Below are 24,179 nucleotides of genomic sequence, written 5' to 3'. Positions count from 1 at the left end.
ACAGTGTTCTCGTGGCCGGCTGCTGGGTCATCCTCAGGGCCTCTTGTGACATACTGGGGTGGTAGACATAACCTACATGATCAAAAGCTCTTTGAGTCCTCCTGAGACCAAGAAGTTTAAAAGCCACTGATCTAGATAATGTGAGCAGTTTATCTAGTTGTACACTAAAGCTAGACTGATGTAATAATTAATCATACACCAGAATTGAAAGCCTTAAGGTCTGCTTCTGGAATGGTTTTCCATCAGTTTCAGTAGTTGCGACTTTGTTACTTTATTTCTAATTCTTAACATGCCATCCTGTTTTACAAGATCATTTTAATATAGTTGGGATACCACAGGAAAAAAAGCTTTTAGGTATCGTGTAAATATCACTAACATGTGAAGGTAGAGAATTACTAAGATCTCTTGGCTTCATTTCTCAGGATATATGTCATGATCTATTCACTATACATGGGTTAACAACTTGGCAGTAAATATCGTTGGCTATTAAACCATGTTTAATTCTGACTGGTATTAAATAATTCAGCAGTTTTTGAAATACCATCTCCTGCCGGTCTCCTAGTGCTGGTGTCTCTGCTGCCACCTTCTCTCTGCCACTGCTTCTCGCCATCTCCAGTGTTACAGCTCTCCCTCTGTCCTGGCTCTGCTGCCTGTCTGTCTTCTGTGTTACAGCTCATCTCTGTCTCCCTTTAAGCCTAGTGGGATGACAAAACCAACTATCCCCTTGTCAGGGTTCTATACACCTTATCTGCATGGCCTCACCCCCACAGGGATGCCATGTACCTTATTTACATTATTAGCAAATTGTCCAACTACCATGATGGCCCACAAGCACCTCATTTGCATAGCCCCACCAAGTCATTTGGTGGGAGTTACAAAGACTATGTCTGTTGTTAGATGTGGTTGAGTCAGTTCCGACTGGTAGCAACCCTACGTACAACAGAGCAAAACACTGCCCGGACCCATGCCATCCTCACAGTCGTTGTTATGCTTGAGCCCATTGTTGCGGCCACTGTGTCAGCCCATCTCGCCGAAGGTCTTCCTCTTTTTCACTGACCATCTACTTTACTAGGCATGACGTCCTTCTCCAGGGACTGATCCCTCCTGACAATATGTCCAAAGTATGTGAGACATAGTCCTGCCATCCTTGCTTCTAAGGAGCATTCTGGTTGTACTTCTTCCAAAACAGATTTGTTCATTTTTATGGCAGTCCATGGTATACTCAGTATTCTTCATCAACACAACAATTCAAAGGCATGAATTATTCGTTAGTCTTCCTTATTCATCATCCAGCTTTTGCGTGCATACGAGGTGATTGAAAACACCATGGCATGCGTCAGGGGTACCTTAGTCTTCAAGGTGACATTTTTGCTTTTCAGCACTTTAAAGAGGCCTTTTGCAGCACATTTGCCCAACAAAATGCGTTTTTTGATGTCTTGACTGCTGCTTCCATGGGTGTTGATTGTGGATCCAAGTAGAATGAAATCCTTGACAACTCCAGCCTTCTCTCCATTTAGCTTGATGTTGCTTTCGGCCCAGCTGTGAGGATTTTTGTTTCCTCTATGTTGAGGTGTAATCCATACTGAAGGCTGTGGTCTTTGATCTTCATCAGTAGGTGCTTCAAGGCTAGGAGGTCTATATTAAGAAATTCACTGCACTGCAGCGATATTAAAATGTTACCTCTATTTGTATTTGCAGCTGGGACTGGACTTGGAGGAACTAGAGGAAATAGAAGAGGATGCTGGCCTGGGGAACGGAGGCCTGGGGAGGCTGGCAGGTAATCACAGGCACCTGTCTAGGGGACACTGGGTCCTGACGGGCTGACTTGGTTGGTGGTGGCACAGTGAGGGCAGGCGTGTTCTAGATGCTGACCTCTGTGGAAAATTAACTCTCCCCAGAGTGGACGGGAGAGTGTGTTTCTCAGATCAAAATCTTTGCCACCAGTGAAAACATAAAAGCACAATATATATTCTCTTTCATACAAGGGGCAATTCGTAATTATCATTGAGACCAAGCTCATCAAGCTGGGAGGGATTCTGAATGTATCGACCACTTTCAGGGATCTAAAAGTCAGTATGGTAAAACCTGCGAAAGCCGGAACCTGTGTAAGACAGGAACCTGTCAGAGAAGGAAAACTCAAAGTTTCCACTAAAATGAGTGGTAGTAAAGTGGTCAGACTGTACCCTGTCAAAGACGGAAAGCTTGTGAGACCTGGAAAAATAAAGTCGTCCCATTGTATTTCAGTTCTCACAGGCTTCACTGTAATTGAGAAGAAGACAGGTGGTAGAAACACGCACACCACACACACATTTCATACACATACATACCACACATACACACCACACATACACACCACACAGACACACGCCATGCCACAGCACACATCACCACATAATCCACACCACGTGCACACTCACATCCCCACCACATAATACCACACCACACACATACACCCTGCTATGCCATACCACATACACAACACATACCACACACATTATGCTAAACACTCCACCCCACCCCACGTATACACACCATTCCCACACATACACGCACACCACCACACGTATACCACACGATACACACACACACCACACACACACACCCGCACAACACATACATACCACACCACGTGCCACACTCCACATACACACAAACACACACTTTATGAATGCTGCCTCGTTTGTTCACAGCAGGCTTCTAGCTTTACTACGAGAAACAGATTGCCCTGAAGTCATTCCTACTGGGGATGGTTTCCTTGGACCGCCTTACCTGAGATAGGAGAGGGGAGTTCAGGTTTTCCTTTTCATGAAACCTGAAGTTGACTGTGGCCACCACTGAGTCATTGTCTATCACCCTGTAGGTCAGACCCTGTTAATATCTGGCCTAGGTCCTGCTGACTGGCTTTGACTCCAGCAAGCTCTTTGTGTTTGGATTTCCAGCCTGTTTCCTTGATTCGATGGCTACCCTGGGACTGGCAGCATATGGCTATGGAATTCGCTATGAATTTGGGATTTTTAACCAGAAGATTGTGAATGGCTGGCAGGTGGGTAAGCTTTGATTTCTTCACTGGTCTCCAGCTCTTGTTCCCAAAAGAAAATAAGCAGGAGCACTTTCAGTCTGGCTTTTTATGCCAGACTTCCTGGAGTTAGTACATGCCACTTACAGGCAACGTGAACATAGACCAGAGTTACACTGGTCGACTACGTAAGTTTGCCATACTTACCTATTGTTATTGCTGCGTGGAACTGGTGGTTGCTGGCCTCCTGGTGAGCTCATTGTAAATCGCCTCCATTTGGTGGCTGATAGGTCTGGTTGGGGCAGGACAAAGGAGAAGACCACCAGACAGGGTTCTGGGCAGTGACCATCCCCGGGGTCCACTGTCTAATCCCAGAACAGTTTCATCACTCTGAAAGAAACCCTATTCTCATTTGCAGTCACACGCCAGCCCCTGGCAACACTAGTCTGCATCTGTCTCTGTGGACTTTCTGCTCTGAACATGTCATACAAATGGAATCAGACAGCATGTGGCCCTCAGGCTTGTTTCCTTGAGCTCACGTTGTCCAGGTTCACCCATGTTAGTGCATATATCAGCACTTCAGTCCTATTCATTACCAAATTGAGGTGATTCTTAATGTCTTTTTATTTTAATGCATTTTTCTGAATTTTATATGACTTGTTACCTTAATAGTCCAGAATGTCATTTGCCCACAGTGGACTTTAGTTCTGTTTCAGTGTGGCCCTCCATGGTACAGTCCACGCAAGGACAGGGCTGGCTCCAGGGCTGCTCCCTCACCCAGGCCTTTCTCTTCCTTTCCCCAATGCTGACCCCTTCTAGGTAGAGGAGGCTGACGACTGGCTGCGTTACGGCAACCCCTGGGAGAAGGCGCGCCCTGAGTACATGCTTCCCGTGCACTTCTATGGGAGAGTAGAACACACCCCGGATGGGGTCAAGTGGCTGGACACACAGGTATCGAACCCAGAGCTCCTGAGTGGAAACGCTGGAGGCTGAGCGAGGGATGCTCCATGTTTCATTTGTGGGAGTGGGGAGCTGCTTCTCCGGAGGACTCACCTCCAGGTAGCAGCCTGGGGGAGGCTCTGGTCTCTTCACACCCCCACTTTCCAGCACTTCCGATGGAATTCCAGTTGGGAACTGCGGAGCCTGGCAGAGAGAGGTCAGGGTGAAGCCACATGCTCTGTCATTTAGTAGGACTGCATGTTGGGCTTGAGCCTGGCAGCCATGTGTGTCATCTGCCTACTAGACATATCACCGTGTCCATGTTGTTGAGTAGCAAGCAGCGTCGCGTTCTCACACGGCTAAGGGTGGACGCACCTCCCACCACTGGCACGAGGTCTGTCTGCGTGGCTGTGTGGTCCCCCTGGTGTGCTCATTGGCCCACCGCTGGTCATGGACACTGAACGCTCTGAGCGCCGGGTGTGTGAGAGGCCCAAGTGGGTGCCTAGGAGGTCCACAGACCCTCCCTCCCAGCTCAGAGTCCAGTGGTGGACCAGGTGGAAGAGGGTAGCGACAGTAGCAGGGGTGCAGATGTGGGAGAGACCTGTTCAGTCCCGGGGCTGGGAGAGAGCACCTCCTGGTGTATCAGAGGTAGGGAGCAGGAGGAGCTTCATGAAAGAGAATATTCGTGTGATGCACCTTGAGGGTTGTTAGGACTCAGACATACCTGATGCAGGTGGGATGAGTAAAGCTGAGTGTGAGGCTGCGAGACTGGAGTTGCAGGTGTGTGAAGTTGTGGCTCTGCTCTTCTGGATAGGCACTTTAACCAGGGTACATGGAGCCAGACTTGGCTGGAGCCACATAGTGGAAGCTAAGCTGCTATGATAAGTTCATTTTGTTTGAAAAAGCAGAGAAGGGGACCTACGTTTTTGAGTGTGTACGTCTAAAAGATGACGTGTTGGTGTGGGGAGGGGGCGGGCAGGAGAAGGGAGGGCTGGAGGCTGGGGGCGCTGATGGCACAGGGCATGATGAGGGCCTCAGCTTCGGGGGGCAGTCAGGAGGGAGTGGAGGTGGTGGCTTTGAGATGCTTTGCAGAGGACTTGTCATGTGAAGGTGGAGGGGAGAGTGGGGCGGGGGCAGGAAAGGGAGGATGATCCTGGGCTTTCAGTCCTGGCCGCAACACTACAAAGTCCCAGAAACTAACAGTCTCAAAGCCCACAGCTGTTTGTACAGGCTGCCTCAGGCATTCCCGTGTAAGTGTGCTCCTAGGAGAGCCCAGGGGCTGGGAGGGGCTTGAGGTGTTCCACGACTCTTGCTGGGCTTAATGTTCTGGACAGGCCTGAATGGCCAGTGTCCTGGAGCCGCAGTGTGGTGGGCCCTGCTGGAGGAGGAGCAGCCCTGCTTTTTTTCTTGGGTGAAGTGTGAGGTGTTGGTTTGGAGAGTGCTGAGTTTTAGTGTCAAGGTGTCCACGGGTGGAGCCTTTCCAGCAGACCTCAGAAATGTAGGTCAAAAAGAGAAGTCATCTATTGGAGAAGTTACTCAAGTCCTAAAATTGCTAAAGCTGAGCATTGAATGAGACAAGAGAAAGCTTAAGACCGACTTTGGGGATCCCTTAGAGGGTGAGGAGAGCAGGGCAGTAGTTGGTAAGGTAGGGAGCAAGGCGAACAAGAGCCCCCTGCAGTGGTTGGTAAGGTAGGGGAGCCAGGCGAACGAGCGCCCCCTGCAGTGGTTGGTAAGGTAGGGGAGCCAGGCGAACGAGCGCCCCCTGCAGTGGTTGGTAAGGTAGGGGAGCCAGGCGAATGAGCGCCCCCTGCAGTGGTTGGTAAGGTAGGGGAGCCAGGCGAACGAGCGCCCCCTGCAGTGGTTGGTAAGGTAGGGGAGCCAGGCGAACGAGCGCCCCCTGCAGTGGTTGGTAAGGTAGGGGAGCCAGGCGAACGAGCGCCCCCTGCAGTGGTTGGTAAGGTAGGGGAGCCAGGCGAACGAGCGCCCCCTGCAGTGGTTGGTAAGGTAGGGGAGCCAGGCGAACGAGCGCCCCCTGCAGGCGCTGAGAGAGGAAGGCTTAAGCAGGAGGTGTCCACGATGCACATATTGAAGCAGGCAAAGCTAAAAAAAGACAAGGGTGGCCTTGGGAGTGTGGCCAGGGCTTACCTGACTGGTGGCAGTAGACAGACCCAGGCTTAGGCTGCCGGATGGTGGGTGCCGGGACTGCACCCAGGGTTGTGGTGGAGGAGAGCTCAGCCAGTTGGTGCAGATTTTAGCTAGGAGCAGCTCATGTGTGCTTCTAGCCAGCGGAGGCTGGGCCTGATCAGGAAGTGAAGAGGTCCGTATCAGAGGCCAGCACTGACACCTGCCCAAGGGGGGATTTTCCAGGTGAGAGGCAGGATCCTGGGTGTCTCCTATGCAGGTGGTGCTGGCCATGCCCTACGACACGCCGGTGCCGGGCTACAGGAACAACACCGTCAATACCATGCGGCTGTGGTCTGCCAAGGCACCCAACGACTTCAAGCTGCATGACTGTACGTGCCCCCCCTCTGTCTGTCCGTCCCTACCTGGCGGCTCGCGCTGTGGGCCTCCTTCCAGACTCAGTGCACTTCTTCTCGGGTTGCTGGACTCCCCCCTGGAGAAGGCTGGCGAGCGCCCTAGCCCAGGCGGGCTCTGAGCTGACGAGCCTATTGTGCAGTCAGTGCCTAGCAAGGACCAGGCCAGGGGCTCATCTCTACCACTTGCCCTAAGAAAGTGGGGAGCCTGGGGTGGCCGATGTGGGGAAGAGGGACGGGAGCCCTGAGGAGCAGGCAGTGAGATGAAGTAGAACAACAGGTTGGGGTGGGGGACCTGGGGAATGTGTGCCCTAACCCTCTCCACGTAAATGGTAAGTTGTAGGGCTCATGTTTCTGAGGCCATGTGGGGGTCATGCGAGGGGGCCTGTGCACACTGGCACCCCCACTTCCCCCTGTCTCTGTCTAGTCAACGTCGGGGACTATATTGAGGCTGTCTTGGATCGGAATTTGGCTGAGAACATCTCCAGAGTCCTCTACCCAAACGATAACGTGAGTAGTGGGTGTGGTTAGCTTCTGTCTGTGCTGTGCTGTGCCTTCACCATGCTGGGGAAGTGAATCGGGGGCTGAAGGACCCCTGAGCAGAGCCTGTTTACTGGGTTCCAGTTGGGAGGTGGGATGCTGAAGTGGCTGTCAGCGGTCTTGTGTCAACCTTTGTGAGCATGTTCACACCCTTGAGGAGCAAGGGCAGTGGCACTTGAAAGAGTGTGCCTGTTAGAGTTTCTCCTTTGCCTGCTTTCTCCTTCCTTCAGAACTTGTTTACGGGAGTTCTTTGCCTCCTCGCACATGTCTAAGTGTTCCCTGTAAACACAGTGGCTCCTAGTGGCTTGGCTGATGAGGGGCAGGGTTTGAGCTGACCACATGCCTCTACATGGAGAGGCCCGGCAAGGACAGGGTGTGGGGGGCGGCATGGGGACAGGGTGCGGGGGGGTGTGGTGACAGGGTGCAGGGGGCAGGGTGTGGGAGGGTGTGGGGACAGGGTGGAGAGGACAGGGCATGGGACAGGGTACAGGGAGCGTGGGGACAGGGCTTGGTGTGGGACGAGGGGACAGGGTGCAGGGGTGGGACGTGGGGACAGGGCTTGGGGACGGCTTGGGTACAGGGTGTGGGGGGGTGTGGGGACAGGGTGGAGAGAGGGGGATGGGCCCAGGGCATAGTGATGGGGCATGGGGACAGGGTGCAGGGACAAGCCCAGAGATAGGGTGCGGGGGGACAGAAATGGGCTACCAGGTAGAGAGGGTGGGCCCAGGCCCGTTGAGGCCGTCTCTGGCCAGGCAGCGCAGCTTCTCCAGAGTCAGCTGGGTGGCCATTGTGCATCGGGCCTGTGGGGCCTGTTTGGCCACGGTGCTCTGCGACACACAACAGTTAGGTTTTGGAAAGCCAGTAGCCCGCGCATGGCAGCACTAGATGGTTGTGGCTGCCGTGGTCTCTGCTGACATTGAATTTAGTGGCTGGTGGCTCTTTGGTTGTCGTTGGCAGACAATAGCCTGCAGAGTTTGCCTGCTCCGGGCTGTGCACTTCTAAATTCACTTTTTTACTCTCTCACAGTCATGTGTGTACATGGCAAGGGGCACTGGTGCTGAAAGGCTGACAGCAAGGTACGCCAGTCTGCTCCACCTCGTTCCCACGAGGGTTTAAGCAGATCCTCAGCCTTAAAGTGCAAAGTACATTTATAAGGCTTCTGGTCTTGCGGCTTGAGTGACTGGCATTGGTCACGCCTCTGCATTCTTACTGTGCACTGCACGCTCCATGCTCAGCGTCTGCACCTGGGCAGCGTGACCCGGGCTATCATCCACGCCATCTCCGTGTCTGAGGCTGAGTGGTGCACCAGAGTTCAGGCCATTCATCACCTTCTGCCCAGAACCTGTGCTCGGCTATCTGACCCCAGGCCTCCTGAGGGGAGGATACAGGCCTTGCCTCTGGCTGGGGTGCTTAGTGAGGTGGGGGTGCTCAGCGAGGTGGGGGAGCCTCAGTGCTGTGCCTGGCCTTACAGGCACTTGCTGCTGTTGTCCATATACACATCTTGGGGCCCCCGGGGCCCCTACCAGCCTGGTGGCCCTCCTCCTGGCAGGCGAGTCTCCCAATATGGGGCATCAGCATGTGGGGCACCTGTGTCTGCAGTTCTTCGAGGGCAAGGAGCTGCGCCTGAAGCAGGAGTACTTCGTGGTGGCTGCCACCCTGCAAGACATCATCCGCCGCTTTAAGTCGTCCAAGTTTGGCTGCCGGGACCCCGTGAGGACCTCCTTCGAGACGTTCCCAGACAAGGTGCGTGCATGCACAGGGCAAAGTGTGGGGCCGTCAGGGCAGGGTGTTTGCAGCATGTTCCCTCTCAAGGCGGGTGTGGTGGGCGAGGACGGACTGGCAGCACCCTTGCCATGGCATCTCCTGTCCCTGGCCTGCCCTGTGCAATGCCTCTGGACGTCTGCTGTCACCATTGTGGGACCACACCTGCCTCCCTCCTTGTCTAGGCGGCATGGGCAGCGAGGGAGGGGAGTGGGCGAATGGCCCTCTGGGTGGATCAGGTTCTACATAAGCCATTTTAAGATGAAGACTCCGTATCCTAGTGGAAAGGACGCTCAGTCAGGGATGAGAGCACGTTGCTGCAGAACCCTCTGGAGTAGGGAGGAGAAGAGCCAGCGCAGGGCCCCCCACATGCCTGCCCCCTGGCCGTGGCTCCCCAGCAAGACCCTTGAGACCCTCGCAGCCTCTGCTTCTGAGAAATCTCCAGTGTCTTCGCTGTCATCACCAGTTGCTGGCACTGTCGTCAAACGGCTCCACTGCACACCTGTGTGGTAGCTGTCTGCTTCCTGTCTGTCCCCTCATTCAGAGAGGGGTGCGGCTGAGTCTTCTAACCTTGGTGCCCCAGGCTGAACACTCTGCTCCACCAGCAGGTGCCAAGGGCAGGCTGCTGATTGAGCATTGCCCTCCTGTCAATTCCAGGTGGCCATCCAGCTGAATGACACCCACCCGGCCCTTGCTATCCCTGAGCTCATACGAATCCTGGTGGATGTGGAAAAGGTGGACTGGGACAAGGTAAACGCTGAGGGGAAGGGCACATGGGGTGACAGTGTTCTCTGCAGACCTGGGCGTGTGTGTGGTGACGGTGTTCTCTGCAGACCTGGGCGTGTGTGTCAGGTGACAGTGTTCTGTGTAGACCTGGGTGTGTGTATGGGGTGACAGTGTTCTCTGCAGACCTGGGCATGTATGTGGGGTGACAGTGTTTTCTGCAGACATAGGCGCGTGTGTCAGGTGACGGTGTTCTCTGCAGACCTGGGTGTGTGCGTGGGGGGTGACGGTGTTCTCTGCAGACCTCGGTGTGTGTGTGGGGGGGGTGACGATGTTCTCTGCAGACCTCGGTGTGTGTGGGGGGGTGACGGTGTTCTCTGCAGACCTGGGTGTGTGTGTATGGGGTGACAGTGTTCTCTGCAGACCTGGGTGTGTGTGTGGGGGGTGACAGTGTTCTCTGCAGACCTGGGTGTGTGTGTGTGGGGTGACAGTGTTCTCTGCAGACCTCAGTGTGTGTGGGGGGGGTGACGATGTTCTCTGCAGACCTCGGTGTGTGTGGGGGGGGGTGACGGTGTTTTCTGTAGACCTGGGTGTGTGTGTATGGGGTGACGGTGTTCTCTGCAGACCTGGGTGTATGTGTGTGGGGTGACAGTGTTCTCTGCAGACCTGGGTGTGTGTGTGTGGGGTGACAGTGTTCTCTGCAGACCTGGGTGTGTGTGTGTGGAGTGACAGTGTTTTCTGCATACCTCAGTGTGTGTGTGTGGGGTGACGGTGTTCTCTGCAGACCTGGGTGTGTGTGTGGGGTGACAGTGTTCTCTGCAGACCTGGGCGTGTGTGTGTCAGGTGACAGTGTTCTCTGCAGACCTGGGTGTGTGTGTGGGGGGGGTGACAGTGTTCTCTGCAGACCTGGGTGTGTGTGTGGGGGGTGATAGTGTTCTCTGCAGACCTCGGTGTGTGTGTGGGGGGTGACAGTGTTCTCTGCAGACCTCGGTGTGTGTGTGGGGATGACAGTGTTCTCTGCAGACCTCGGTGTGTGTGTGGGGGGTGACAGTGTTCTCTGCAGACCTCGCTGTGTGTGTGGGGATGACAGTGTTCTCTGCAGACCTGGGTGTGTGTGTGGGGGGTAACAGTGTTCTCTGCAGACCTGGGTGTGTGTGTGTGGGGTGACGGTGTTCTCTGCAGACCTCGGTGTGTGTGTGTGGGGCGACGGTGTTCTCTACAGACCTGGGTGTGTGTGTGTGGGGTGACAGTGTTCTCTTCAGACCTGGGTGTGTGTCGGGGGGGTGACAGTGTTCTCTGCAGACCTGGGCATGTATGTGGGGTGACGGTGTTCTCTGCAGACCTGGGTGTGTGTGTGTGGGGTGACGGTGTCCTCTGCAGACCTGGGCGTGTGTGTGTGGGGTGACAGTGTTCTCTGCAGACCTGGGTGTGTGTGTGGGGGGTTACAGTGTTCCCTGCAGACCTGGGCATGTATGTGGGGTGACGGTGTTCTCTGCAGACCTGGGTGTGTGTGTGTGGCGTGACAGTGTTCTCTGCAGACCTCGGTGTGTGTGTGGGGTTACATTGTCCTCTGCAGACCTGGGCGTGTGTGTGTGGGGTGACAGTGTTCTCTGCAGACCTTGGTGTGTGTGTGGGGGGTGACAGTGTTCTCTGCAGACCTGGGTGTGTGTGTGTAGGGTGACAGTGTTCTCTGCAGACCTGGGTGTGTGTGTGTGGGCTGACAGTGTTCTCTGCAGACCTCGGTGTGTGTGTGTGGGGTGACAGTGTTCTCTGCACACCTGGGCATGTATGTGGGGTGACAGTGTTTTCTGCAGACCTGGGTGTGTGTGTGGGGGGGGGGTGACGGTGTTCTCTGCAGACCTCAGTGAGTGTGTGTGGGGTGACGGTGTTCTCTGCAGACCTCGATGTGTGTGTGGGGTGACAGTGTTCTCTGCAGACCTTGGTGTGTTTGTGGGGTGACATCGTCCTCTGCAGACCTGGGCGTCTGTGTGGGGTTACGGGGTTCTCTGCAGACCTGGGTGCATGTTGGGGTGACGGTATTCTTCTCAATCTGTTAAGCCTGTCCAAAGAATTATGAATCGTTGGCCTTATCCTTGGAAGCTGCGATAGGTTTGTCCTTGTAATCTTGTGGGAAATAGATGGAAATTACCACTGAAAATAACAGAGTGGCAAGGGAAAGAAGGCCATTCAGGGAGCTTCTGGTCTTTTTCCCGTGTGACCGGGAGATATCGAGTAAGAACAAGGGTTATGAGGGGGGAAAAGAGCAATTGGTTGAAGGCAAGGAAAGGGTTCTGACGCTTCTTAGGGCTTCTCATGTATGTGTCTTGTATTAGAATTCATGGTAAAAAGCAGCAGTATTAAGTTAAAGAAATGCATATTTTTCATATTTATAAGCTCTCATGATTCAACTTGGGTCCTAGATTTTTTAGTATAGGAAAATGGTCTCAATCTAGCTTTAACTAAACCTGCCTGTAAATCCATATTTTTTACTCTGTTATGGAAAACCTGGGTACCCACAGGTCTCTGGGAGTATGCCGTCTGGGTGAGGCTGCCCAGATATGGGTGCCACCCATTGGGTCACCCCTCCTGGCCAGCAGAGGGCAGGGCACATGGAGAGGCCCACGTCCTCTGCTTATGACTGCAGACTGGACAGGTGAGTTACTGGAAATAGAAAACAGTGCAGTGTTCTGTGTCTGGGGTTAGGGAGACTAACATGCACCCAGGGACAGTCTCTAAGTTGTGCCCCCCCAACTTTAAGATGAATAGATGTTGATAGCAACATGTTAGCAGAAACACCTTCCCCCCTCTTGTCTGGCTGCCTTGATCAGGCGCCTTTCATATTTGTGGCACCTCAGAATGTCATTCTGTGGGCCTCATCTGTCGCCCCCTTGGACTCGTGTCCTGGAGCAAGTGTCCCCCTTTGTTCCCCCCTCCCCACCCCTCACCGTGCCTCTCGTCTGTTTTGTTAGCCCATAAAAAATGGTTTGCAAAGGAAGATTGAAAACGTGGTTCCCAGACGGGCATTGTTTGTGTGCACGCTTGCACGTGTGTGCTGGCTCAGGACTTAAGCTTGGCTTCCTCATTTGGCCGTGTCCGAGGGTGAAGAGCAGTGGGTTTGTGGTCTATTTGGGCAGCCCCAGATGAGCCCTGGGAGTGAGCCTCCGGATGTGTGGCAGTCTTCCCAGGGCCTGTACCTTCTTCTCCAGACCTTTGTCTTGTCTAGGCATCCTGGCAACAGAGGTGCTGTTCCTGGCACGCGTGACGTGCTCGAGTGGCCCTTTTGTAAATGTTTTTCGTTACTTAAATTTTTTTATTTTAAATCAACTTTGTTGTTGAGCCCATACAGACTAATCGCGACCCATGTGACAAAGTAGAACTGCTCCGTAGGATTTTCTTGGCTATAATCTTTATGGAAGCAGATGGTCAGATCTTTCTTTTGTGGTGTTAATGAGTGGTTTCAAACTGCCAACCTTTAGGTAGCAGTCCAGTGCTTAACGAGGGCTCCTTTGAGCGATCCTTTTGTTTATGCTAGGCCTGGGAAATTACAAAGAAGACCTGTGCATACACCAACCACACGGTGCTGCCCGAGGCCTTGGAGCGCTGGCCTGTGGCCATGTTTGAGAAGCTGCTGCCGCGGCACCTGGACATCATCTATGCCATCAACCAGAGGCACCTGGACGTGAGCATCTGCCCCTGGCAGGGGGTGTGGGGCTGCAGCAAGGCCAGGGGCCCTCTGCGTCCCCTGTGGTGAAGCGTTTGACCTGTGAGAGGAGCGGTTATGTCCTCTAGAGTGGGGTGGTAGGGCTGTCTCTCAGCAGCAGTGTGGGCTGGTTTCCCTGCAGAGGCCTCAGGTGTACAGGGTTTTGTGGATTCAGCCCTTTCTAAAACGTCTCCACCCTGAGCAGGGCTGAGATATAGTGTCCTTTTCTGGAAGGTCAGAAGGCCTCTTCCCACGGACGTCATAGTGGCGTTTGGGTGCTTGAGGAACGAAGCACGCTGTTTGCTTTGCTCCGCAGAGTGGGTGGTGGTACGACAACAGGGGGACTGAGAATTCGGGTGTAATTATAGTTCACTTTTAACCCCTTGTTGAAAAAGTAGCTGTTCCCACTGGTCAAAATCTGGTTATGTCTAATAGAAATAGCTGCCTGGACCAACAGGGGCAGTGGTCCAGTCTTTCTCACGCGTCAAATGGCCTGTCTTCCCACCGGGCCAGGCCTCTCATCTTTCCTTGACAGAGCGGCTGTGAGGCCTTGGGCCCGGCCCTCCCTGCTGAGCCCTCTTGGAGTCTGAGAGGTAGCGCTAAGCAGCTGAGCCGTGTGGCTGCTGTGGCGCTGGGCTTTCTGGAGGGAGAGAAAATCCCAGGCTGTGGCAGCACTCACTTGGCCCCCAGGAGCTCTGGTTCTGAGATTGCTGTGTCCTCCATCTCACACAGCACGTGGCGGCCCTGTTTCCTGGCGAGTCCCAGGCTGTGGCGGTGCTCATCTGGCCCCCAGAAGCTCTGGTCACTGAGATTTCTCTGCTCTCCACCTCACACAGCACGTGGCGGCCCTGTTCCCTGGTGACGTGGATCGCCTTCGGAGGATGTCTGTGATCGAGGAGGGGGACTGCAAGCGGATCAACATGGCGCACCTGTGTGTGATTGGGTCCCATGCCATCAATGGCGTGGCCAGGATCCACTCAGAGATCTTGAAGCAGTCTGTGTGAGTACCCTTGCCCGGCATGCCAATGCTTCATGCACCACCTTCTCCCCAGGCTGTGACGGTGGGCCCGCAGCGTGTGTGCTCAACTGCTCCACGTGCAGGAGCCTGGAGAGATGGTGCTGCTGCGTTCCCTGCATCTTCCGCCTGCCCAGGCAGGGTTCTGGTGTCTGGAGTGCAGGCGTGTGGAAGCATCAGAGGGGCTGTGGCTCTTGGTGTGGGGCGGGGCGGGGGCTGCCGTGGCCCGTCTGGTGTGCCTGTGTTTCTGCTGCTGGCCAGGGGCTTTGCGTGGCGTATTGGTTCATCGCCACAACAGACTTCTGAGTCAGGTGTCCTGTTCAGCGGATGAGGAAACTGAGCCCGGGCTTCTGGAGCTCTGAAGCTTGCATGCTCTCCACAGTCCTGACTGGAGGCTGTGTCCATGAAGATCACGGGAATGTGGTCTGCAGAGGGCCAGCCCTAGGACCATGCGGGACAGCCAGCACAGAACAGCTGGATAGAGAGTGCTCTGAAAGCAGGCACTGTGGACCTCATCTGGACATATGCAGCGACCTTGGCCACTCTGAACTTTTTAGAAAATAAAACACACCAAGTTCCAGGGTCTTCAGGACATTTCATTAAGAGGTCCTTATGTCTGCTGCTCAACCTATTTCAGAACAAAGTGTTTGTGATTGTTACCTGTCTTCTGTGTTTTTAGCTTTAAAGACTTCTATGAGCTGGAGCCAGAGAAGTTCCAGAACAAGACAAATGGCATCACACCCCGCCGGTGGCTCCTGCTGTGCAACCCTGGGCTGGCTGACATCATTGTGGAGGTGAGGACCAGAGCCTGCCTCTGTCCCCGTGGGGACGCTGGGCCTAACAGGGAAGTGACGTGGAGAGTGGGGCTGGTCTGCAGGCTCTGGTGAAGGCGTCCAGAAGCAATCTCTGGGCTCCAGGAAGGGCTGTGGGGACCACCAGGCAAAGTGACGCAGCCCCACAGATGAAAGGGGCGGCAGTGCATGCCAGGGGTCTGTGAGGCAGAGGGGCTTCTGCTCATGCACTGGTTCACAGATGGTTTTGGTGAAGAAGGAGGTACCTGGAATTTGGTCGTTGGTGGCTGTGAAGGTGGTGTCCTCAGATGCTGACACTCCAGTGCTTGGTGCAGGTGCAGGCATCCTGAGAAAAACATGGTGCCTGAGAGCTTGTCAAGGGAGACTGCTTGGCACGGGGCTGTGTGCATGTGTGTGTGTGTATGGGTGTGTGCATGTGTGTGCATACGTGTGCGTGTATGTGTGCATGTGTGTGTGCATATGGGTGTGTGCATGTGTGTGCATACGTGTGCGTGTATGTGCGCATGTGTGCACGCCTACGTGTGCATGTGTGTGGAAGTGTGCACACGTGTGTGACTGCACACGTGCATGTGTGCACAAGTGCACATGTATGTGTGTGCATTGTGCAAATGCAAGTGCATACATGCGTGTGTGTGCACCTGGCTGCACATGGTGTGTGTGCCCCAGAAGCCTTCTTGAGAACAAGCCAGTGGAGTGGAGACCTGGGCCATGGAGGGAGGTACCAAGGGTGGTTCCCCAGGTGGAGCAGATCTCTGGTCCAAGGCACTGTAGCCAGAGGGAGGAGGTGCATCCAGGGACAGGAAAGGCAGGTGTGGCTTCAGTGCTGGGGACAAGGTGGGGCAGAATGGGAGGAGAGGCTGGTAAGACAGGTGGGGTATTGGTGGGCTAGCTTAGGAATTTTTCTTTTTGCTCTAAGTTAGCAACAGGAGGCCCTAAGGAGGAGATACTCAATGAGATTTCCATTTTGAGGTGGGTGCGAGGAAGCGGAGAGGCGTGGCAGGGGTGGGCGCTGGGAGGTGGGGGGCCTGGAAGTGTTGGTCGGTGGAAGGTATGGGGGTGGGGGAGGGGTATGGTAGGTGGAGGCGTATAGCAGGTGGAGGGATGCGTGTGGCAGGTGCGGCAGGGATAGATGTGGGGAGGTAGAGCGGCGGGGGTTGGTGTGGGGAGGTTTAGTGGTGTAGTAAGGATGGCGCGGGTAGGCAGGGCGGCATAGTAGGGGTGCACGCGGTTATGTGGGGCAGCGTAGTAGGGGTGCGCGCAGTTACATGGAGCGGTGTAGTAGGGGAGGTGGAGCGGTGTAGCAGGCAGGGCTGGTTATGTGGAGCAGGTAGTAGGCATGGGCGCGGGGAGGTGGGACGGTGTAGTAGGGACGGGTGTAGTTAGGCTGAGCGGAGCAGCAGGGTGGGTGTGGGGAGGCGGGGTTAGGTGAAGGGCAGTAAGGAGGACTCATGTCCCGCTGCCCTGGGTGGCCTGCTGTGTTGAGGTGGGTGGTGGTTTCACATGCCACATAGGAAACCCGTGAGGGGACTGATGTGCAGGAGTCTCCAAGTGCGTTGTAGGGTCTTGGTTTGGCGGACGGGGACATCGTGCGGGAAGTGTCAGGAGGACACAGAGCCTGACCTGAGAGGTGTCCAGGGAGGGGCTGCTCAGTGGTCCTGGAGGCCTGGTGTGGACAGCGTGTCCTGGAGAGATGGAGGGCAGGCCTGCAGGGTGACTGGAAGGGGTGGGCCTGGGGAGGAGGAGGAGCAGAGAAGGTGACAAGACTTGGGACCAGAGGGTGGTGCTTGTAGGAGGCACGTCCAGTGGTGGGTGGAGACACATGTCCCCTTTACTCTTACAGAAAATTGGGGAGGGTTTCCTGACTGACCTCAGCCAACTGAAGCAGCTGCTGCCCTTGGTCACTGACGAAGGTTTCATCAGGGATGTGGCCAAGGTCAAACAGGTGGGCGTCCTACTCAGGGCTGTGTCATCGCGGAGCTGTGTCCTGGGGCACCCGTGCAAGCCCATCCTGGCATTGAGTGTGTGGGCGTATCAGGACTCAGAGTGGCCCAGGGTTCTGGGTCCACATCCCACTCAGGCTCTTGCAACGACTCCCACCCCGAGGCCCTAGACTATCTCCAAGCCTGGCTTCCCGCCACCACCAGCATTCTGTAGGAGGGCTCAACCGGTGTGACGCTACCAGAGAGTGTCACTTAGAAATGTCTGATCACTGCCCTCTGCGGTCCCGTCTCAGCATCCCCAGCCGCAGCCAACTGGAGAGTTTGCCTGTGACCTCACCCTTTCCAAACCAGACCAGCATTAGTCGTTTGAAACCTTTTAAGCACACACACGGCAACTTCGATAGGAAAGCCAGGGAAGCAGCTGCCAGCGGTGCCATGGAGATGTCTGGTCCTTTGCATGGCCAGCCATGTGACTTCCCCCGATGCCCACACAGAGCGAGGAGCCTAGAAACAGTCCTTCGTTCCAGGTCCTTCCTGTGTCTGGCTCCCTGTGGCCTTCCCTGACTGCCCACTGGCCCATCCCCTCATGTTCCTGTCCTGCAGGTCTTCAGCTCTGCTCTAGCTCTGTGCCTGGCGGTGCAGGTCTGTCCAGCACCACCCTGTGTGTGTGTGCCCCCCCAGAAAGGGAAGCTTCACTGGGCCTCAGAAGCCCATGTTGGGAGCAGCATCGTGGGGTGGTCCTGTGAGCTGTCTAGCACATCCTTTCCTTTGACCCTTCCTAGGAGAACAAGCTGAAGTTCTCTGCCTTCCTGGAGAAGGAGTACAAGGTAAAAATCAACTCCTCTTCCATGTTTGATGTGCACGTCAAGAGGATCCATGAGTACAAGCGCCAGCTGCTGAACTGCCTGCACGTCATCACCCTGTACAACCGTGAGTGGCCCCTCTGTGTGCCTTCCCTGTCCTCCAAGCATCCAGCGGACACATGCCTCCTGCCAGGCCCCAGGACCTGATCTCCGTAGTCAGCACGGGGGGTGGAGATGACATCACATGCTGTTCTGTGTGTGTGTCCAGTGCCAGAACGGTGACCAGAGAAGGGACAAGTGAGCCCTCGGCTTCTAACCCTGCTGTGTGGGGGGCCCTGGGATGAGGCCTGGGATGATCAGCGTGGGCCCCATTAGTGGAGGTGGGACTTCCGCAAGACCCTAAAGCTGGGTTTTGTGTTCAGCTTGGTTTTTATTTTAAATGTATTTATTATTTAGACTCAAATATTTGTCAGATTTTTGCTTAGCATAGGCATTTAAAGTATACTTACAAGGAACAGAATAGAACCGGTTGCCATTGAATCAATCCCAACGCAGTGACACCATGTGGGTCAGAGTAGAACGCTGCTCTCTAGGGTTTTCAGTGGCTGATTTTTTGGAAGTAGATTTCCAGGCCTTGCTTCTGAGGCACTCTAAGTAGACCGAAACCTCCAACCTTTCAGTTAGCAACGGAGTCCATTAACTGCACCACACGGGTTCCAAGAAATAGTATATGTTAAATTTATTCATATACCTTAAATTATTTAGATGGCATTGAATAATGAGAATAAACTTGAGTCACTTTAAATGTAAGTGTTAACATTTGCTATGTTTACAAATAAGATAGTAAAACCTTAAGGAAAAATTAGGTTTTCGAAATTACGTAAGGTTGATAAACTGAATATTAGTTCTGAAAACCAAAAACGCTGCAAATACTCTTTTAGATACCAGAGCTACTCAAGGGCACCATGTCCACTGTTATAACAAGATGAGGCTCATCCAGTGGGTTGGCCAGGTGGCTGCCTTCCAGATTTCTTGGCATAGAAGAGCAAACGCTTCAGCACTGCACCCGTTTCTCGAACCATCTCAATTGGTTTTCCGTCAATTCCTGAAGCCTTGCTTTTTGCCAGTGCCTTCAGTGCAGCTTGATGTTTTTCTTCATTACCGCCAGTTTTTTTTTTTTTTTTTATTGTACTTTAGGTGAAGGTTTACAGAACAAATGAGCTTCTCATTAAACAGTTAGTATACATATCGTTTTATGACATTGGTTAACAACCCCATGACATGTCAACACTCTCCCTTCTCAACCTTGGTTTCCCTATTACCAACTTCCCCTCTATAATCCTGGGCTGGTGCGCCCCTTTACTCTCATTTCGTTTTATGGGCCTGTTCAATCTTTGGCTGAAGGGCAAACCTCTGGAATGACATTACTGAGCTGAAAGGGTGTCTGGGAGTCATACTCCAAGGGTTTCTCCAGTCTCTGTCAGGTCAGCAAGTCTGGTCTTTCTTTTTGAGTTAGAATTTTGTTCTACATTTTTCTCCAGCTCTGTCAGGGATCTTCTATTGTGATCCCTGTCAGAGCAGTCAGCGGTGGTAGGCCAGCACCATCTAGTTGTACTGGACTCAGTCTGGTGGAGGCCATGGTAGATGTAGTCCATTAGTCCTTTGGACTAATCTTAACCTTTTGAATTTAGTTTTCTTCATTCTTCCTTGTTCCCAAAGGGGTGAGACCAGTGGCGCATCCTAGATGCTCGCTCACATGCTTTTAAGGCCCAAGATACTACTCACCAAAGTAGAATGTAGAACATTTACTTTATAAACTGTGTTATGCCAGTTGAGCTAGATGTTCCCTGAGACCATTGTTCCCACAGCCCTCAGCCCAGCAATTCGGTCCCTCAGGGAGTTTGGATATGTCTATGGAGCTACCATGATCTTGCTTTCAACAAGTTGCTCTGGCTTCCCCAGTAATGTGTACTGCCTTACTCTTCACCAAAGTTACCACTTATCTATTGTCTATTCGGTGTTTTTCCATCTCTTCTACCCCTTCCTTCCTCATAACCATCAAAGATTGTTTTTTTCTCTCTGTAAACCTTTTTGTGAGTTTTTATAATAGTGGTCTCATACAATATTTGCCCTTTTGTGATTGACTTATTTCACGCAGCATAATGCCCTCCAGATTCATCCATGTTGTGAGATTCTTCACAGATTCATCATTGTTCTTTATCATAGTGTGGTATTCCATTGTGTCTATGTACCACAGTTTATCCATTCCTCTGTTGATGGGCATCTAGGTTGTTTCCATCTTTTTTGCTATTGTGAACAATGCTGCAGTGAGCATGGGTGTGCATATGTCTATTCATGTGACAACTCTATTTTTCTAGGATATATATGTTCCTAAGAGTGGGATTGCTGGATCATATGGGATTTCTATTTCTGGCTTTCTAAGGAAGCACCGTATCGTTTTCCAAAATGGTTGTATCTTTTTGCACTCCACCAGCAGTGCGTAAGAGCTCTGATCTCCTGGCAGCTTTTCCATCACTTGTTATTTCCTGTTTTATTAATTTGTGCCAGTAATGCCAGGGTGAGATGGTATCTTATTGTGGTTTTAATTTTGCATTTTTCTAATGGTTAGTGATCATGAGCATTTCCTCATGTGTCTGTTGGCTGCTTGAATGTCTTCTTTGGTGAAGTGTCTATTTATTTCCTTTGCCCATATTTTAATTGGATTATTTGTCTTTTTGTTGTAGAGGTGTTGGATTTTCCTGTGGATTTTAGAGATTAGATCTTTGTCTGATTTGTAATAGCCAAAAAGTTTTTCCCAGTCCGTAGGTTCTCTTTTTACTCTTTTGGTGAAAATTTTGATGAGCAGAAGTGTTTAATTTTTAGAAGATCTAAGTTATATAGCTTATCTTCTGGAGTTTGTGTGTTGTTGGTTGTGGTTTGTATCCTGTTAATGCCGTGTATTAGGGCCTCTAGCATTGATCCTATTTTTTCTTCTATGAACTTCATAGGTTTTGGCTTTATAGTTAGGTTTTTGATACACTTTGAATTAGTTTTTGTGTATGGTGTCAGGTATGGGTCCTGTTTCATTTTTTGCAGATGGACATCCAGTTTTGCCAGCACCATTTGCTAAAAAGGCTGTCTTTTCCCCATTTGATGGACTTTGAGCCCTTGTCAAAGATCAGCTGACCGCAGCTAGATGGATTTACATCTGGGTCTCAGTTCTCTTCCATTGGTCAATGTATCTGTCATTGCACCAGTACCAGGCTGTTTTGATTCCTGTGGCTATGTAGCAGCCTCTGAGGTCAGGTAGTGCAAGTCCTCGTACTTAATTCTTCTTCAGTAGTGTTTTACTTATCCAGGGCTTCTTCTCTTTCAATATAAAGTTAATGATGAGTTTTTCCACCTCTTTGAAGAATGTTGTTGGTATTTGGATCAGGATAGCAGTGTATTTGTGCATTGCTATGAGTTTGTCTTTTTCACATTGTTGAGTCTACCTATCCATGAGCACGGTATGTTTTTCCATTTATGTAGATCTCTTTTGGTTCCTTGCAGTAGTGCTTTGTAGTTTTCTTTGTATAGGTCTTTTACATCCCTGGTTAGATTTATTCTTATTTTATTTTTTTAGGGGCTATTAAAAAAACACTTTTTTTTTTTTTATTTATTATAAATGGTATTTTTTTCATGATTTCCTTTTCATCATTTTCTTTATTGGTATATAGGAATCCAACTGATTTTTGTATGCTTATCTTGTATCCTGATATTCTGCTGAATCTATTAGTTCCAGTAGTTTTCTCATTAAGTCTTTTGGGTTTTCTATGTATAATATCATATCATGCACAAATATAGACATTTTAACTTCTTCATTAACAATTTGGATGCCCTTTATTTCTTTTTCTTGCCTTATTGCTCTAGCTAGAATTTCCAGCATAATGTTAAATAGGAGTGGTGATAAAGGGCATTCTTCTCTTGTTCCTGTTCTCAAGGGAAATGTTTTCAGTCTTTCTCCATTAAGAGTGATGTTGGCCATTGGTTTTGCATTGATGCCCTTTATTATGTTGAGAAATTTCCCTTCTGTACCTATTTTATTGAGAGTTTTTGTCAGGAATGAGTTTTGGACTTTGTTGAATGCCTTTTCTGCATCAATTGAGATGATCACGTGATCCTTTTCTTTCCTTTTATTTATGTGATGGGTTACGTTGATTGATGTTCTAATGTTGAACCATCCTTGAGTACCTGGTATGAATCCTACTTAGTTGTGGCGTATTATTTTTTTAATATGATGCTGAATTCTATTGGCTAGAATTTTGTTGAGAATTTTTGCATCTATATTCATGAGACATACTGGTCTGTAATTTTTTTCTGTGATGTCTTTGCCTGGTTTTGGTATCAGGGTTATGTTGGCTTCATAGAGTTAATTTGGAAGTATCACTTCCTTTTCTATGTTCTGAAATAGTTTAGTACTGGCTTAAGCTTATCTCTAAAGGTTTGGTAGAATTCTCCAGAGGGGCCATCTGGGCCAGGGCTTTTTGGGGGGGAGTTTTTTTTATTACCTTTTCAGTCTCCTCTCTTGTTATGGTTCTGTTCAGATTTTCAACATCATTTTGTGTTGGTTTGGGTAGGTTGTATGTTTCTAGAAATTTGTTTTCTCTAGGTTTTCAAATTTCTTGGAGTATATTTTTTCATAATATTCTGTTATGATCCTTTCTATTTCAGTTGGGTCTGTTGTGATGTCTCCTATTTCATTTCTTTTTGGGTTATTTGCATACTCTCCTGTTTTTCTTTTCTCAGTGTGGCCAGTGGTTTGTTGATTTTGTCGATCCTTTAAGAGAACCTACTTTTGGACTCTGCATTGCATAGAGGAGGCCAGCAGATGAATTTCGCTTTATTCAAACCATTTAAAAATACTTTGACTTAGTTGCAATATTAAAAAATGAGAGACGGGGCCAAGATGTCAGAGTAGTCAGATGCTTCTGGTGATACCTCTTAAAACAAAGACCTGAAAAAGCAAGTGAAACAATTATATTTATGGCAAGCTAGGAGCCCTGAACATCAAAGGCAGACTTAGAAAGCAAACTGAGAGGCTGAGATGGGGGGCAGGGGGGAGATGGTTCAGAAACAGAGAGGAGTTGCTGGACCTGAATCTCTGGGAACCATCAGGTACCATTCCCTGGAGTGACTGTGGCGGGGCTGGTGGCAGCATTCTGGACGCACTTTTCCTCAGGGAGAGAGAGCCTACTCACACCTCCAAAACCAGAGAAAAACGGTGCTCTTGACAAAAGCTAAATATTTGCATATATTTTACCACGCCCCTAGCCTCTAAGCTGGCGTCAGTGGCCGTTGATTTCCCTGGGCCTGAGATAGGCCTTTCTGAATGCCCTGAGCCATTCTCCCAGCCTTGGAGAAGGAATAAATTCACAATTGGGGGAAAAGATAATCTCCCAGCTCCACTAAGCTGGGGAGCTCAGGACAGAAGTGGCTCCTGTAGAGACACAAATGGTCCGTGGACTTTGAATACCTTTCCCCGCTGCAAGGACCTGTGTGGGTCTATTGCAGAAGAACAGACCCATGTTGGTAGACTGCAACTGTTTCAGCTATGTGGTAGGGTGGTGGGTGTTTGACGTTTGACACCGCTTTGCCTATTAAACAGGGTCCTCACCTACCCACATCAGGGGCCTAAGGTGTGGTGGCTCCACCAACATCACCTAGCCACACGTGACAGGGGTCCAAGGATAACTGGTACCTCCCAGTCCTTACAGCCAAAAGGATCGGGTGCCCATGGTTGGTCTGCAGACTGTGCACTCTAGGGAATCGGGACGCGCTTTCCTCACAGACACTTGGAGGACAGTTGTCAGCCTTCTGCCTTGTTCAGAGTGTGAGCCCCTGCTGCAACCAGATACTGGTACCTATACTAATCACCCCTGCCCCTCTTAGACTGTAGGACAGAGCCTGTACCACACACATGATGACCCACTACCTGGACACCTGAGCTGAATCCATGCAAGATAAGTGAATGGACTTCTAGGCTGATATACCTCATAACAGCTCTAACCATCTGGTGACAGGATGTTAGAACTTTCAAGGTGAAAATAATTAAGCTAGCTCACTCAAGCAGCCTATTTGGACATATCAAAACAAAACAAAGCAAGAAACTAGAATATAGTAAGCAAACATAAAGTGATCTAATAACTCATAGATAGTTCAGAGACAACAGTCCACATCAAATCACATAAAGAAGCAGACCATGATCTCTTCAACAAGCTCTCAAAACAAAGAATCAAGGGATCTTCTGGATGAAGGTGTATTCCTGGAATTACCAGATTCAGAATACAGAAGAAAAATATACAAAATTCTCCAAGACATCAGGAAGGATATCAGGCAAAACACAGAACAATCCAA

General features: G+C 51.2%; 1 protein-coding gene across 1 annotated transcript in view; it reads left to right on the top strand.

Moving 5' to 3' along the window:
* PYGB (glycogen phosphorylase B) overlaps positions 1 to 24,179 on the top strand; it is a 112,049-nt gene that overhangs the window by 58,618 nt on the left and 29,252 nt on the right. The window contains exons 3-14 of the mRNA XM_064275681.1: positions 1,699 to 1,777; positions 2,940 to 3,043; positions 3,836 to 3,967; positions 6,357 to 6,468; positions 6,917 to 6,999; positions 8,629 to 8,772; positions 9,448 to 9,540; positions 13,046 to 13,192; positions 14,050 to 14,213; positions 14,908 to 15,022; positions 16,881 to 16,982; positions 17,763 to 17,910. Of these exons, the coding sequence (XP_064131751.1) occupies positions 1,699 to 1,777; positions 2,940 to 3,043; positions 3,836 to 3,967; positions 6,357 to 6,468; positions 6,917 to 6,999; positions 8,629 to 8,772; positions 9,448 to 9,540; positions 13,046 to 13,192; positions 14,050 to 14,213; positions 14,908 to 15,022; positions 16,881 to 16,982; positions 17,763 to 17,910 (1,423 nt within the window). The remainder of the gene's footprint in view (positions 1 to 1,698; positions 1,778 to 2,939; positions 3,044 to 3,835; positions 3,968 to 6,356; positions 6,469 to 6,916; positions 7,000 to 8,628; positions 8,773 to 9,447; positions 9,541 to 13,045; positions 13,193 to 14,049; positions 14,214 to 14,907; positions 15,023 to 16,880; positions 16,983 to 17,762; positions 17,911 to 24,179) is intronic.

Source organism: Loxodonta africana, chromosome 24 (assembly GCF_030014295.1).
Source record: "Loxodonta africana isolate mLoxAfr1 chromosome 24, mLoxAfr1.hap2, whole genome shotgun sequence".
NCBI classification, from domain to species: domain Eukaryota; kingdom Metazoa; phylum Chordata; class Mammalia; order Proboscidea; family Elephantidae; genus Loxodonta; species Loxodonta africana.
Note: the sequence above shows the minus strand (reverse complement) of the source record. Positions and strands in the feature narration are given on the sequence as shown.